The following is a 17,966-nucleotide window of genomic DNA, read 5'->3' as shown; positions in this document are numbered from 1 at the left end:
CTTGTTCCAAACTCATTTTCAATTGAAATAAGTATAAAAATCTGCTTGTAATAAGAAAGAAAAGATTTTTCTACTTATTTCAAGTGAAAATTAGTTTGAAACAAGTGAAAATGATTTAAAAACAAGTTCATTTTTAGGTTGTGAGTGGAAAATGAGTTTAAAAAATCTGCCAGTGAAAGGAAGTTATTTTTTTGTTAAGAAAGAAAAACTTGCTCCATTATCAGATTTTTCTACTTATTTCAAGTGAAAATCTGCTTGAAAGAAGTAAAAAGTGTCTAAAAACAAGCTGCTTTTAATGTGATGAGTCTGATTTTAAGTAGAATGAGATTAGTTTTGACTAGAAATAAGACAAATAAAAGAGTTTTTGCAGCGTTCCTGTTTGTGTTTCTTCCTCTTGGAAACGGATGCGTTTCCTAGGAAACAGAGGAGGTTTCTGTCGTCATGTGACCAATGATGTAACGGTGTTTGTGTTTTGTGTTTTAACTTATTGAATATAAAGATGATGAAGATGGAAAATAAATCTTGGTGTTGTGAATTCCCCTTCTCTTCTCTTCTCTTGTTTTCTGTTTGACACATGAATCTACCAGAGTTCATTATAACCATGAGTCACTGATGAGGTCACACTAAACACACAGGAAACAGACGAAGCCAAACAATCAGCTGATAGGAAACACACACACATGATAAGCGGATTTAACATTTAAAAGCTAAGTTTGACTCTCCAGAATTAACATTGTAGATATCAACAACGTCTTTCTGACTGGTCCTAACTACATTTTGAATAGTTGGATTTTTCATTCAAGAATTTCATTCTGTAATTCAGTTTTGCCTCTTGTCAAAAAGAACATTTCAGATCCACAACTACGTTCTTCCTTCACTGTAACCATTCATGTGTATGGGGTTTGTCATTACAGATATCTACAGTTCAGTTGCAGATATCCACTATGTGAATTACAGATATCTGGAACTGAATTACCACTAGTACTAATTCCAGTTACAGATATCTACAATTTGATTCTGACTAGTCAAAACTTAATTACAGATATCTGAACAGGGACATGTAGATATCTGTAATTGAGGTGAATTAAAGATATCTAGAACTGGAATTATGACTAGTCAGAATCAAATTGTAGATATCTGTAACTGGAATTAGTACTAGTGGTAATTCAGTTCCAGATATCTGTAATTCACATAGTGGATATCTGCAACTGAACTGTAGATATCTGTAATGACAAACCCCATACACATGAATGGTTACAGTGAAGGAAGAACGGAGTTGTGGATCTGAAATGTTCTTTTTGACAAGAGGCAAAACTGAATTACAGAGATCTGAAACACATCCAGTCTGGCTGTTAAATGTTAAAACGGCTTGTTGCCACACACACACACACGATGATATCGTCGTATCTATCATTCTTTGTGCTGAGGCCGTTTCCATGGCGACCGGCATCAGGCGTCAGGGTCGTGGAGCTGATAGCGTCCGGAGGTAAACAACATCGGAGCGGCGCCGAGGGTCGCGGTCGTCTTATTACTTGTCAAAACTAAACTCTTTTTCCACTCACAACCTACAAATGAACTTGTTTTTAGATCATTTTCACTTGTTTCAAACTAATTTTCACTTGAAATAAGTAGAAAAATCTGCCAGTGAAAGCAAGTTTTTTTTTGTGTTTGTAATAAGAAAGAAAAACTTGCTCCACTGTCAGATTTTTCTACTTATTTCAAGTGAAAATCTGCTTGAAAGAAGTAAAAAGTGTCTAAAAACAAGCTGCTTTTAATGTGATGAGTCTGATTTTAAGTAGAATGAGATTAGTTTTGACTAGAAATAAGACAAATATTCTTGGTCAGATTTAGAGTTTTTGCAGTGTTCCTGTTTGTGTTTCTTCCTCTTGGAAACTATCTATCGTTCTTTGTGCTGAGGCCGTTTCCATGGCGACCGGCATCGACCAATCAGGCGTCAGGGTCGTGGAGCTGATAGCGTCCGGAGGTAAACAAACAACACCGAGGGTCGTCGCCATCATCGCTCATCCTGACGACCTTCGGCCGACGGGAACCAATCACAGCGCTGGAGCAGCGATGATGTCACGGCGCCGTATAAAACCAGCGGTTGGGCGAGTCGCCTCCACTCTGACTCACAGAGCTGCGCTCTCTCTCTCTCCACGCCGCCGTAACCATGACGACGATGACGTTGAAGATGAAGACGGCGTTGACGATGGCGACCATGGTGACGATGGTGATGGCGGCGTCTCTTCCTCTTCCTCCGCCGCCGCTCAACCAGACCAGGTGAGAGGCTCAGCGCTGTGATGTCATCAGTGATGTCATCAGTGATGTCATTTCATTCGCCGAACTCTGGATTTCTTAGAAAAAGTCGATGATACAATAGAAAAAGGCGAGTGTGGCATAAATTAACTAGTTCAGACTGGTTTAAACGGGTTAAGACTGGTTTAGACTGGTTTAAACTGGATCAGTCCGGTTTAAACTGGTTTAGACTGGTTTAAACTGTTATAAACTGGTTCAGACTGGTTCAAATTGGTTTAAACTGGTTTAAACTAACTGGTTAAGACTGGTTTAAACTGGATCAGTCCGGTTTAAACTGGTTAAGACTGGTTTAAACTGGTTCAGACTGGTTCAAACTGGTTTAAACTGGTTTAAACTAACTGGTTCAAACTGGTTTCAAAGGCGAGTGTGGCATTGGAGTCTTCCTTGACTTGTCGAAGGCATTCGACGCTGTTGATTTTGAAATTATGTTAAACAAATTACAGTACTGTGGCATTAGAGGCGTTGCACTCAACTGGTTTAGAAGTTATACTGTATGGAAGGAAACAATATGTCGTTATAAACACTTATAAGTCTAAATATCAAACAATGGATTATGGTGTCGTGTGTTTGGAATATATTTTGGGTTCATTTCACACAAAATGTAATGCAAATTCTACCTTTAATTTGTTTTGTTGAAATTTTGATGCTGTGATCGAAATAAACACTCATTCATTCATTCATTCATTCATTCATTCAAATGTATTATGTGGCTATGTGTATGTCTATGTATATTTGTAGGTCCTCTTCTTGTGTGTGTCTTCCTGTCATTTTTTGTGTCTGGGCCTCTTTTTAAAAGCTCTTGAGCTTCTCAGGGTTTTTCCCATTTCACATATGAAATTACAAATATTTTAATGATTTTAATACCTTTTCTATAGGACCAATCTCCTTGTTGTTTCCAACTACTTCCTGGTAGAAAACCAGCATGAGAACAATAGTGACGGACGAGAGTTTCACTATATTTATCTACTTTTTCATGTCACTATATCACCGTTTAGACTAATCTGATGTTTGTAAAGTTTATAAAACCAATGATTGGACAAACATTACTATTTCTGTGTGCACATTTTTGTAATTAGTCATGGTTATCATAGATTAGCCGGGCTAACGGTTAGCTACCTGTTTAACTTTAATAACTCAGTGACTCAATAAACGCTCCATGAAAAAATATTTTCTCCAGCGGATATCTGAGTTCCAACATGACTGAGCTAACTGGAGTAGTTTCATGTGGTGTCCCACAACGGGAGGGTTTTAACAGCTGACGTCCTGCTGTTAGCTTAGCTACCGTTAGCTTAGCTACCGTTAGCTTAGCTACCGTTAGCTTAGCTACCGTTAGCTGTCCCTGTGCAGCCACTGATGCTTTCTAGACACTGTGATTCCCCCAAACTGAATAAATACAACACATAGCAACACAAAACACACACACAGAAATAGTAATGTTTCTTCAATCATTTCAGATTTGTCTAAACGGTGATAGGGCCTGAAAAATATGATATATAGCTAAACTCTGGTTTGTTACTATTGATCTCATTCACATTACAGCTGGTTTTCTACCTGGAAGTAGAATGTAAACAACAAGGAGATTCGGTCTATATGTGTGAATAAAGATGAGGATGATGATGAACACGCCGAGGCTCAGCGCTGTGATGTCATCAGTGATGTCATTGTTGTGTGTGTGTTGGTGTAGCCGTGGCGACCGGGACACCGAGGCCGTCGTCGTCGTTGACCCGGCGGAGAACGGAGCGGAGGAGAACGCCACCAGGTGAGCGGGAAGGAAACAGGAAGTGACGGATCAAACCAAGCGAGTCGTTACGGAAACGAGTCGTCACGGAAACGAGTCGTTATGGAAACGAGTCGTTACGGAAACGAGTCGTTACGGAACTTTAACTTCTGTTTCTCCGTCAGATACGAGTCTCAGAACGCCAACGCCAACGGCAGCCAATCAGAGGGCGCGGCCTCAGGGGGCGTGGTCACAGGGTCAGTTCATGTTACTTTCTTCTTAAAGGTTCAGTCTGTAAATAATTAACGAGGTTTATTGTTAAAATCTGAATCTACTACCATGAATATATTAGTATCAGTGTATAATCGCTATAGAATAAAACCTGTTTAGGACCTTTAACTGAACGCTGGACGTGACGGTTTTACCAACATTTCACAGACTGGACCTTTAACTGAGACTGAGTTTGTCTTTAGGACGGAGATGGAGACGTTCAACAGCAGCAGTGAAGCAGACGCCCCCTCAATGTGAGTACAGCAGCTCTTTAAACTGGTTCAGACTGGTTTAAACTGGTTTAAACTAACTGGTTCAGACTGGTTTAAACTAACTGGTTCAGACTGGTTTAAACTGGTTTAGACTGGTATAAACTGGTTTTGACTGGATCAGTCTGGTTTAAACAAGTTAAGACTGGTTTAAACTGGTTAAGACTAGTTAAGACTGGTTAAGACTGGTTAGACTGGTATAAACTGGTTTAATCTAACAGGTTCAGACTGGTTTAAATCGGTTTGGACTGGATCAGTCCAGTTTAAACTAGTCTAGTCTTAACCAGTTTAAACTAACTGGTTAAGACTAGTTCAGACTGGTTAAGACTGGTTTAGACTGGTTAGACTGGTATAAACTGGTTTAATCTAACAGGTTCAGACTGGTTTAAATCGGTTTAGACTGGATCAGTCCAGTTTAAACTAGTCTAGTCTTAACCAGTTTAAACTAACTGGTTAAGACTAGTTCAGACTGGTTAAGACTGGTTTAGACTGGTTAGACTGGTATAAACTGGTTTAATCTAACAGGTTCAGACTGGTTTAAATCGGTTTAGACTGGATCAGTCCAGTTTAAACTAGTCTAGTCTTAACCAGTTTAAACTAACTGGTTAAGACTGGTTTAAATACGTTTAGACTGGATCAGTCTGGTTTAAACTGGTTAAGACTGGTTAAGACTGGTTTAAACTGGTATAAACTGGTATAAACTGGTTTGCTTGCTTTCCAGCCCCACAGTAGGTTTTTCATGTTCAGATTCTCACCTGCTGCTGTCGCCTCAGTCTGACCTCTGACCTCTGACCTCTGAGGTCATATGATGACATCATCATCCTCATGATCACAGTGTGATGTCGTTGTGTCGGTGTGACATCACTTCCTGTTGCTGTCCCTCCAGAATAAAGCTGAGAACGTGACGAATCGGATGGTTTTAGGTTTCAGGAAGCAGCTGCTGCGTTCAGCCAATCAGAGGACAGCATCACTCACTACACAGGAAGTTACTGTATCTTCTGTCCAATCAGAGGACAGCATCACTCACTACACAGGAAGTTACTGTATCTTCTGTCCAATCAGAGGACAGCATCACTCACTACACAGGAAGTTACTGTATCTTCTGTCCAATCAGAGGACAGCATCACTCACTGCACAGGAAGTTACTGTATCTTCTGTCCAATCAGAGGACAGCATCACTCACTACACAGGAAGTTACTGTATCTTGTCCTGTCTGTCCCTCAGCGTCTTCAGGACGCCGCTGCGTGGCGGCGGCTGCTTCCTGTCCACCTGTCTGACGGTGAACCTCGGCGGAGCGCTGCAGGTCGGTGACGAGACGGCGGGAAGCTCCGCGTCCAGCGCCTTCGGCAACGGGAGGAAGTGACAGGAAGTGACAGGAAGTGACAGGAAGCGGCCATGTTTTAACTAGAGCGCTGTAAAAGAGAGTAACGACACCACCAATGACTCCCGTGGTAAGGGTTTAAGGGTTTAAGGGTTTAAGGGTTTAAGGGTTTAAGGGTTTAAGGGTTTAAGGATTTTGCGCCCCTAGTGGCAGGATATGGGTATTACAGCCTCATGCCCCCTAGTGGCAGGATGTGGGTGTTGCAACAGCCCCAGAAAACCCATTCACTCCAATGTATGTGTGTTGTTCACTTGCTGGTAAATGGATGAAAACGGCCGTGTTTTTGTTTTTAGGTGTCTTGGTCATATCAGATTATACTTATAATTTGTTTATTACAAAATGTAGATTGAAACATTAATATAGACAACTGTTTTTGTTTTGTTTTTTTGTTTTTACTCTCCTATGTGTTAATGTTTATCTGTAAAGGATCCTCAATGATGCTATTAACGTGGGTGATCTATAAATGTCTTTAAATTATTGAAAACACCACACTGCTCATTCACCAACAATGCAGAGATGTCAGTTCTTTAGCAAAACCCATATTCCTCCACCAGGAGGCGCTGCCATTGGACCAATGCTGTCGTTACCATAGATACATATATATATCTATGGTCCTTACTCTCTTTTACAGAGCTCTAGTTTTAACCACGGAGCAAATTATAACTGATAATTACAGCGTTTATGTTGAGGCTCCTGAACGCACCGCGTTTTAACTGGAAGAACGATCTGAAGAGTCGTGAACGACTACGACTCCCATGGTGCAACAGCCAATCACAGCACAGCACTCTTACAGCAAAGGCTCATTTGGAGTTTTCAGAGTAACATGGTGGATGTTCAGTGATGCTGATGTTGGTGTTCTAAATACATGAGACATATTGATTATATATTGATTATAATATATATTCATCAGCTGAGACGGTGTCTGTTAGTGTAGGTTGGTGTATATCTTTAAACACTACAATACCCATGAGCCTCGGCTGCTGCTGTCATGAGGAAAACAAACATCTGGTGGTGAAATGCATCATGGGAGTCGTAGTTGACTCATAATAATAATAATACTCACTGTTGTTGTATGTTTGGGGGTTTTTTTGTGTGTCAATAAATTGTCAATAAACATGTTGATCGATCTGAGACCTGGAATCAATTGGTGACTTCAATAAATCAATCAACACTGATCAATACATTAATCAATAATATAATAATCAATACGTCGATCAATACGTTTATCACATGAGACTAAAACACATGAAGACGAAGCCAGAGGTCAGAGGTCAAACAAAGCCAATCAGAATGTTAATGAATGACCGATCAGGGATCAATAAAGTTTTCTGTCTCTGTTCAGGGATCAATAAAGTTTTCTGTGTCTGTCCGTCAGGTGGGTGGAGCCTCCGTTCAACACACCTGAAGACAACAACACACACACCAGGTGAGAACAACACACACACACACACACACACACACACACAGGTGTATTGATGGGTGTATAGTCTACCTACCAGCCCATTGGGCCCCATTGTGAACCCGGAAATGTTGAATACCCCAAAGTTTTATGTTAGAAATATATAGTATGGGCCGACTTTGATGGATTTTAAGCCAAATCTTAAGTTTTAGAGGATGCTGGTTGGACATATAACTCATGTATTTAAAGTAATAGATAGTATGGGTCCCCAGTATTCAGAAACTGCCGGATGCTAACTTATATATATTGGACAATTAGCATAACAGACATAATTAGCATACATTAGCATAATTGCCTATATGGGCAATATTTCAACTAAATTGACTTGGCTGATCTGGGCAATATTGGAGTGGTTTTAGGGGTTATTAAATTATTAAATTCAAAATGGCCGTCTAAACCGGAAGTGACCAGATTTTAACCGCCAGTGGGCCGATTTTGATGGATTTCAAAATCTGGTCACTTCCGGTTTAGACGGCCATTTTGAATTTTGAAAATGTCAGAAATGGATTCAGCATCATCAATAACCCCTAAAACCACTCCAATATTGCCCAGATCAGCCAAGTCAATTTTGTTGAAATATTGCCCACATAGGCAATTATGCTAATTTATGCTAATTATGCCTGTTATGCTAATTGTCCAATATATATAAGTTAGCATCCGGCAGTTTCTGAATACTGGGGACCCATACTATATATTTCTAACATAAAACTTTGGGGTACTCAACATTTCCGGGTTCACAATCTTGGCAAGTAGACCATTATTGATCAGTGTATTGATCAGTGTATTGATCGGTGTATTGATGGGTGTATTGATGGGTGTATCGATCAGTGTATCGATCAGATGTATTGATGGGTGTATTGATCAGTGTATTGATCAGTGTATTGATCTTCCAGGGACACGGGCTTCGCGGCGCCGCCCCCCGGCTGTCAGCTCAGTATCTGCGCTCTGATGAATCTGGGTCGTGACCTCCAGTTCGGTGGAGACGAGCGAGCTGGTCGATCGTCATCCGATCCTTTTGGGAACGGGAAGTGATGTCATCATGACGTCACAACGACGTCACAAGCCACAGTCCACAAAGTGGTTAATTGGACGCACAGTGGAAAGGATGGCGTCTATCTGCTGGTCATGGACTCGGGAGTGAGGGAAGACACGAAAAAAAAAAAATGTTGGCGTATCCCTTTAAGGTCCAGTGTGTAATATTTGTCAAGGTTTATTGTTAAAATCTGAATTAACTACCCATGAATGTATTTGTATAAGTTTATGATCTCTATAAAATAAAACCTGTTTGGTTTCTGTAGCCTTATTATTATTCTTTTATATATTATATTATGTTATATTATATTATATTGTATTATATTATATTACATTACATTACATTACATTACATTACATTACATTACATTAAATTATATTATATTATATTATATTATATTATATTATACATTACATTATATTATATTATATTATATTATATTATAGTATATTATACATTACATTATATTATATTATATTATATTATATTATATTATACATTACATTATATTATATTATATTACATTACATTACATTACATTACATTACATTAAATTATATTATATTATATTATATTATATTATATTATATTATACATTACATTATATTATATTATATTATAGTATATTATACATTACATTATATTATATTATATTATATTATATTATACATTACATTATATTATATTATATTATACATTACATTATATTATATTATATTATATTATATTATACATTACATTACATTATATTATATTATATTATATTATTATGTAACAAGGGTCTGGCTTTAGAGAGCGTCGCCATCTTGCGCCGCCAGGAGGAAATATTTTACGCACTGCACCTTTAACCATTCAGTGTTTTTGTGTAAAATGTCGTCTCACTTCACACTTGAGTCTTTGTGTCTTTTTGTTTCTCTGATCGACAACAAACACCAGTAAAGCACTGAGTGAAGGTTCAGTCGTGACCTTTGACCTTTGACCTCCTGGGCGATGATGAGGATGATGATGTCAGAGGTGAAAGGTCGCGCGCCGTCCTCTCGCCGTCGTGTTTCTGTGTGATGTGTTTCCTGGTTTCATGCAGATGAGCCGGTGATGTCGAGGCTCCATTAGGAAACAAATGAAATGTGTGAGTGTGTGTCTGTGTGCGTCTCATTAACATGTGTTTGTGCGTTCGGTATAATTATAGATTCTATTATTTAAACGGGTTTTATTAGCAGAGTAGAAGCTGAGGCCGGAATAAAAGCAGCTTTAATGAGATTTAAACCTCATGAATAATGGATGAGCTGCATACGTCGCCACGGCGCCGCAGCTTCAACCGGGATGAAAGATGGTTTCCTCTCACAGATGCTAACGAGGCCGAGCTCATTAACATGAGCAGCGTCCGCTCGCTTCATTATGAGCAACACGTTACACAACAGTAACAACACAACACACACAACAACAGCAACACAACATTAACAAAAAGAAGAAAGGCAAGGCAAGGCAGTTTTATCTGTATAGCCCGTTTTTACCACCAGTTTGTCTCAAAGGGCTTTACATCCCATCATAACAACATCCTCTGTCCTGAGGAAAAACTCCATGGAAAACCCTTTTAACAGGGAAAACCAGGAGAAAGCTCAGGGTGAGCAACAGAGGAGGGATATAATGGGACATAATGGTAATGATGTGGTAATAATGAGTTAATGCTAAGCTCCGCCCACAGAGGAGCTGGACCCGTTCTGATTGGTTCTTCTGACCAAAGGGGGGGGGGGAGTTGTGGTTTCTCCAAATGAAGACCACTTCCTCGTTCAAAAAGCTGCAGTTCTCTGTCCGGCCTCTAGGGGCTGGGACCAGAAGAGACCAGTTCTCCCATTGAGCCCCATGTTAAAATATCTCACTTTACAGCTTAAAACAGGGCCGTTGTCTAGGGGAGAAAGGTGATGATAACTCTAGGGGCCCAGCGCCCAGTGGGGCCCATAAAAAACCCCAGTAGTTTAATCTTTGTATGACTGATTTATTCTTTGTAAGACCCTGACTAATACTCATAGTACACTGTAAAAACTCAACATCTTTCCAAGAATATTTGTCTTATTTCTTGTCCAAATGTCTCATTTCTAGTCAAAACTAATCTCTTTCCACTTAAAATAAGACTCATCACCTAAAAATTAACTTGTTTTTAGATCATTTTCACTTGTTTCAAACAAATTGTTACTTGAAATAAGGAGAAAAATCGGGCCAGTGAAAGCAAGTTTCTTGTGTTTGTAATAAGGAAGAAAAACTTGCTCCACTATCAGATTTTTTCTACTTATTCCAAGTGAAAATCTGCTTGAAAGAAGTAAAAAGTGTCTAAAAACAAGGTACTTTTAATATGATGTGTCTTATTTTAAGTATAATGAGATTTGTTTTGACTAGAAATGACATTTTGACTAGAAATAAGAAATATTCTTGGTAAGATACTTGAGTTTTTGCAGTGTAATGCTGCATTAGCATCAAAACAAAGTAGGCAAAATAATAAACGATAATACATACGTAGTCTAAGAAAAAAAACTGGAAAAGTGAGGGGGAGGGGCCCACTTTAGTATTCTTTAAGGGGGCCCAGAATTCCTAGCAACGGCCCTGCCTCCGTCAACTCTGTGTTTGTCCCACAACCGTTTTAGTGTTCAGGCTTCAAATTGGTGCATAAATGACGTTGAGTGACAGGTTCACAGACAGTTTACCGGCCGTTGATTGGTTGTTCCGAGTTCAGTGGGCGGGGTCTCGGCTGGCTAACCGCTGCACCTCTCCAAATATGGAAACTAGAATCCACCTAAAATCCAAGATGGCGGCGGCGTTCAAACCCCCGTTAGTAAAGAAACAAAACAGACGTCACGGTGCTACGGCCATTCTCTTTCTGATCGGTTTATTGATCTTCTCATTGTCTCATTGGTCATCGATAGTTTGTTTTGATCCGTTTGAGACCGGAGCAACATGTGATGAATTACCGTGGAAACGGGCTGAGAGGAGGAGGAGGAGGAGGAGGAGGAGGAGGAGGAGGAGGAGGAGGAGGAAGATGAAGATGCTGGACATGAAGCAACAAGTAGAAACAGAAGAGAAACAAAGACAAAACACATATCTGATGAGATGAATGGAGGGGGAGGGGCTTCATCACTGCTGTCAGCCAATCAGAGAGCAGCAAATAACCAGAGAGAGAGAGACGGAGAGAGAGGAGAAGAGAGGAGAGGAGGTGTAGGAGGATGATGATGATGATGATGATGATGATGATGATGAAGGAGGCGACGGGGTTTTGAACGCTGCAGCTTTTCACAGATGAAGAAGAGAAAAGTTCTGATGAGGAGATGAGGAGGGGGAGAAAAGAGGAAGAAACAGAGAGACAGGGGGAGGAGAAAAGAGGAGAAGAGGAAAAGAGGAGGAAGGAGGAGAAACTGATGAAGAGGAGGAGGAACTGAAGGTTGGTGAGTTAGAGGAAGAGGAGGAAGAGGAAGAGGAGGAAGAGAAAGAGGAGAAGGAAGAGAAGACTGTGAGGACGTCTTCACTTCTAACCAGTAAGTCTGAGTTTCTGTTCTTTTTCTTTATTATAATAAACGTTGTCATGTTATTTGTCATAATTTCCTGTGGGAGAGATTTATCTGTCTTAGACGAAGGACTTTCTCATAACTGGCAGCTTTTTTTCTTTTCTTTTCTTTAATCTTCTAATCCGTTTGTATAATAACTTTCATCCAAGACTGTCTGTCTGTCTGTCTGTCTCTCTGTCTGTCTGTCTGTCTGGGTAGCCTATGTCTGGTTTCAGTATGGTATGTCGTGTTATTGTTTTGTAGTTTAGTCTTACATCGTGCTGTAGGACTTGAGTTCGTGTTTTTCTGTATGAATGATATACTTTTTGAAAACTCAATAAAAACACTTTGATTATTATTAGACGAAGGAGTTTCTGTAGTCAGGAAAATAAAACAATAAAACACAAGAACAAAACTCACAAAGTGCTAAAATCACCAGTAGATCCACAAGGTCAGAGTCTTAAAGGGGAAGATGCATCAGAGGAATATTCATTCATTCATTCATTCATTCATTCTCATGCTTCTCTTGTTCTCTAACAAATAGTTAAGAGCTGCTTTGGGTTTCTACGGTTGTTAAAGGTCCAGTCTGTAAAATGGAGGTAAAATTGTGACATTCAATCCGACGTTCAGATTCTAGATCGCAGCAGCGCTCACCCCTCCCGTTGGCAAGGTGACGGTGGCCTCCGAGGACAAACACATCCACCGTTAACCTTTAACCGATGACAAGAACTCTGACTGATTCATGCTGTTAAAGGTTTATTGTTTTTATTTGCTCCTTACATCGTCAACTCAGACATTTTATTTTTACAGCCTCAACCGTCCTGGAGTGACTTTACCTGCTGATTTGCCTCAACGTCGTTACTCTGCCCTCCCTGAACGTGCCGTGTTAGTTTGGCAGATAGCTAAACAGTTCTTCAGTGAGAGGCAAAGTCTTCTTTGTTTCTAAGGATTTATTTATCACTCCCACTTGAAGTTAACTGTAAAACTGAAATACAAGAAAGATGATTAAAATAATAAATCTTTAAGCAACAAATATGTTCAAACAACACCGTTTGAAACAACATTCACACTTATAGTATCCATTAGCATTCCCATTAAACAGCTAGGAATAAAGTCAGCTAGCCCAATGACCGGTAGCTCAATGCTAATACACAATGCTAACATACAATGCAAAACATTAACAAAGGCTAACAAACTAGCATCGTTACAGCGGCAAAAGTATAAAACCACCGTCATCTTAAACCAATGACCTTTGAGAAATAAAAAACTACTCCGGAGTATTCATCAGCATGAGGGGGAGGCAACAATGACTGAATTTCATTTTCTGGTGAACTATTCCTTTAAAAGTTCCTAGCTAAGATTGATAGTTAGACAAATGGAGTGACCTCGTCCTCCTCATGTGACCACATCCATCCCATCCTGGTCGGGTCGCTGAGCAGGTGGATGGGTGTCATGGCAACAGCGTTGTGTTTATAAGTGTCCTCTTCATTCTCTCTGAGTGCCATGGCAACGGAGCCAAACTGTGATCTGATTGGCCGTGAGAGTGAGACACTTCACCAACAATGGTCCTGACATTTAATACAACCTCCTTATGAGACCGCCAAAATAAAAGTGAAGGCTCAGTCTTCATCATCATCATCATCACCATCAGTTATCAGTATTCTGACATGAGACAGAGGCTGTATTCTAAACCACATAGTATACTGCTAGTACGTACTGATTTGGTCAAAATGCAGTATGCAGTATGCAAACAAAAGCTAAATCTGCAGTTAGGGATGGGAATTGATAAGATTTTTACGATTCCAATTCCATTTTCGATTCTGCTTAACGATTCGGTTCTTTATCGATTCTCTTATCGATTCTCATTTGGAAAAAAAAGGACAACAAACTTTGTTCACGTTTGTACCAGGGCTGCCCCCAAATAGTCGACCAAGCATCATCGACCAAAAAGTCATTAGTTGACCTAAATTTCAACATTTGGAGGTGTGGCTTGTCAAAATTAAGTAAAAATCAATATGACTGAACCATGTGAAAGGTTGAAGGGCTTTTAATTTGAAGGGCCACATACAGGAAGTCGTGACACCCACTCGCTGTCAGTTTTTTTTTTTCTCTCTACACGGCAGGTCCCTGCGGCTGCGATATCGCTGTTTTGAGCAACTTGCCAACTTTTCCGATGTTGTTACAGACGTGTTTGGTTTGGAGACTCAGACGTGAAAGCACGTAGGCGATCACTGCTGTTTTCAACGAGCAGCGGGTGTTACCGCGAGCCCCGTCCCAAAGCACTCACTGGCAGGACTGGAATTGATAAGGGAATCGTTTGAAAAATTGGCAAACGATTCCAAGGAATTGAAACACTGGGAACCGATTCTCAACAAGAACCGGTTTTCGATTCCCATCCCTATCTGCAGTATGCAAAAAATTCCCGGATGTCGTACTGATTCATAAACATCTCCAGTATCTGACCAGTCTACATCGCGTACTGTAGCCTATCCCACAATGCAATGCTCCCCTGACGTCTAACCGTAACCAAAGACGGTAGTGAAGTATCTTTGCCGTGTAGCATAACTATGTTATATAGTTTAATAAAATAAACCTTACTGCAGACTGATGTGTTGATAGTAAAACATGTATTTGTTGATGTAAATGTGGTGGTTTGTGTCCGTAGGCTCCAGAGCCCCGAGGCAGCGCTGCTCTTCTGTCCACTACACACAGGAAGCTTCACTTTACATTCACACTAACTAATGCTACTGATACAGCTGTTAGATTTCATCACTGAGACCAACATTTATCTCCTAGAAATACTTTAACCAGCCGGTGGTAAACCTCTAAAAACCTGCGGGTAAGTTAATTAGCGATGGTTTTCTCCCCCGGGATGAGGACGGAGGTTGGCCGGCCGAGCAGCTCTGCAGACCGGCTGCTGTCTCTGTGATGTCCCGGTCGCTGCAGAGCTTCACTTCTCTGAAAAACATCGGAGCAAACTTCTAAACAGCCGTCGTTTGGATCAACTGGCCGTAGATTTGGGATCTAAACAGTTACTTTCTCTCATGAAAACATATTAAAACTTAATAAAGTTACATAATAACAGCGCTAGAGCGGGAAATAAAACGCAGTATGTAGTAGGCAGTGCGGTAGTATGCGGTTTCGAATGCAGCCATAGTGTCTTCACCTGTTCATCCCCTCTGTCCATCAGATCAACACCTGTCCATCAGATCAACACCTGTCCATCAGATCAACACCTGGAACAACACCTGGTTACCCCGGTAACAGCTGAGACCAGCACCCGTCAGGAACCAGGAGGTTTATGAACCGTCGACTCAGACGTGTCCAGATGTTGAGTCCGGTCCAGCTGTGTTCAGGCTCTCCACCATGGACCATGTGACGCCCGGCGGCCCCCCAGGTGATCAATCAATCAATCAATCAAATCTAAATAAACTTAAAGCAGAAGTCAGCGATCCGGTGGTTTTGGCTAATGCTGCGTTCCAGGCAGGCTTTTGAAACCGTAAATTACAGCTTCAAGTCACAACTTACGACTTTGTAGCGTTCCAGGCAACCCACTCGTGTTTCTCCGACCTGTTTTACCTGTGAAAGTCACTATAACGGCCACTCGTAACTTCTGACCCGTGAACTCGTACCAGATCGAACTGGTACCACTTCACAGGTCGGAAAAACACCAGTTACGGGTTGCCTTGAACGCACCATAACGTCTTGTCAGCAGATGGAGTTAGCAGCCCCCGCCCTCGTCATGGATCTATTGGTCCTCGTCCCTACGTCGTCACATTCACGCGCATCCCTTGGCTGCACACACAGAGAGGACTGCCCCTTTATGCCGTTCTCTCTCCTCATTGGATAAAGGTTGTAGGATACAAGGAAAGTTTTCTCCTGGGCTCAGAGCAGAGCAGAGTGACTGACAGACCCGTGTTTCAGACCAAACACTCTATAGAAGTGATTGCTGTCGGAAGATACAACTATTTAAGACTTAGATTAACACAAACATTCACCTGACTTCTGCTTTAATGTCCCCTGAGGGAAAATGGTCTTGGACAATCAATGCTGTAGCTACATCCTGCAAAACAGATTTTAAAACCATACACCATTTCACACACACACACACACACACACACACACACTCACACACACACACAACCAGCAGAGATCACTTACAGACTGTACGACTAAGTTCATAGTTCATACAAAGTAGGGGAGAGTGGGGTGAGATGAGCCAGTGGGTAAGTTGACCCACCCCTTGTTTCTAGGAAACTATAGGAAAAAGTTAGCATGTGACCAAATATTATGGAGGCAGGCATCATTTCATGGAGTCTGTGAAGATTAGAACCACGTGAGTAAAGTGGTTTAACATTTATGACCAAAAAATCATTTTTCACTCTCGAGAGTGAATTTTGTCGATCATAAGTTTCATGAGAATTGTGTTTAGACTAAAAGAGATGATTGCAAATGTGTTTTATACATGTGTTGTGGTCTCTATGAGCTACAACATGAGGTAGTGAAACTAGCATGAAACTGCATCATTTTAGCTGTGGGAGTAATAAACCCAAGCTAAGGTAGCTGTGGGGTAAGTTGAGCCACCTATCCTATACACTTAGTGAATGTATTCTGGCTGTATATGTCCAAATGATTAAATCAAGATTCTGTATGTTTGTGATTACAGTAAGTATGTTCCTAGAAACAGGAAAAGTTGTTTATAGTGAGGCCAAACTTTACTTTCAAAGAAAAATCTCTGGGATTCTTCCCAAGATGCCACGTAATCACAAAACTCCCCAAATGTCAGTGAGTTGGTGGCTCAGCAGGAAGTCCCTGCAGTTTGTGTTCACCTGTAACCTGGACACATGAAATATTAAGTAAAGGGGGAGGGAGGAGATGGATGGAAGGAAAGAAGGGGGGTTGATCAATTTACCCCACTCCTATGGTGTGACTCACAAGACCACTTTTTTTGAACATGCTATATTTTAAAAACAGTTATTTACACTCATTCTGTTAATTTGTAGAGATGCAAAACATCCTGAAATATATGCAGATGTGTTAGTTAACAACAAAACTATAATTGTCTTGATGTAGTGATCCTGAATACAAAAAGTGGCTCAACTTACCCCACTCTCCCCTACACTTCTAGTCAAAACAAATCTCATTATACCTAAAATAAGAAACATCTCGTAAAAAGCAGCTTGTTTTTAGACCGTTTTTACTTCTTTCAAACATATTTTCACTTGAAATAAGTAGAAAAATCTGATAGTGGAGCAAGTTTTTCTTTCTTATTACAAACACAAAAAACCTGCTTTCATTGGCAGATTTTTCTACTTATTTCAAGTGAAAATTAGTTTGAAACAAGTGAAAATGATCTAAAAACAAGTTCATTTTTAGGTGATGAGTCTTATTTTAAGTGGAAAGAGATTAGTTTTGACTAGAAATGAGACATTTTGACAAGAAATAAGACAAATATTCTTGGAAAGATGTTGAGTTTTTGCAGTGTAATAAATCATTATTGGTCTTTCTCCAGCTGAGCTGCAGCTGCAGGACTACGTCGGCCCCCCCGGCCCCCCCGGTCCCCCCGGCTACAACTACGTGGCCCTGGTGCTCGGCGTGCCGCTCATCCTGGTCATCGTCATGGGCAACGTGCTGGTGTGTGTGAGCGTCGTCACCGAGCGCTCGCTGAAAACCGCCACCAACTACTTCATCATCAGCCTGGCGGTGGCCGACCTGCTGCTGGCCGTGCTGGTGCTGCCGCTCTACGTCTACACAGAGGTCACACAGACACACAACTACACAACAACACTACACAACAACACAACACAACACAACACAACACAACACAACACAACACAACACAACACAACAACACAACACAACACAACACAACGACCTGCTGCTGGCCGTGCTGGTGCTGCCGCTCTACGTCTACACAGAGGTCACACAGACACACAACTACACAACAACACAACACAACACAACACAACACAACACAACACAACACAACAC

At 40.7% G+C, this 17,966-nt stretch overlaps 1 protein-coding gene across 1 annotated transcript in view; it reads left to right on the top strand.

Annotated features, from left to right (window-relative positions):
- The first annotated feature begins 11,242 nt into the window (after positions 1-11,242).
- The window catches only part of drd4-rs (dopamine receptor D4 related sequence), a 22,945-nt gene continuing 16,221 nt past the window's right edge, over positions 11,243-17,966 (top strand). Inside the window, exons 1-3 of the mRNA XM_085769911.1 lie at positions 11,243-11,269; positions 15,243-15,372; positions 17,488-17,732. Coding sequence (XP_085626037.1) covers positions 11,243-11,269; positions 15,243-15,372; positions 17,488-17,732 — 402 coding nt within the window. The remainder of the gene's footprint in view (positions 11,270-15,242; positions 15,373-17,487; positions 17,733-17,966) is intronic.

This window comes from Trachurus japonicus, chromosome 23 (assembly GCF_045865225.1).
Source record: "Trachurus japonicus isolate A0001 chromosome 23, Traja_1.0".
Taxonomy (NCBI): Eukaryota; Metazoa; Chordata; class Actinopteri; order Carangiformes; family Carangidae; genus Trachurus; species Trachurus japonicus.
The sequence above is the reverse complement of the archived record's forward strand: the minus strand, read 5'-3'. Positions and strand labels throughout refer to the sequence as shown.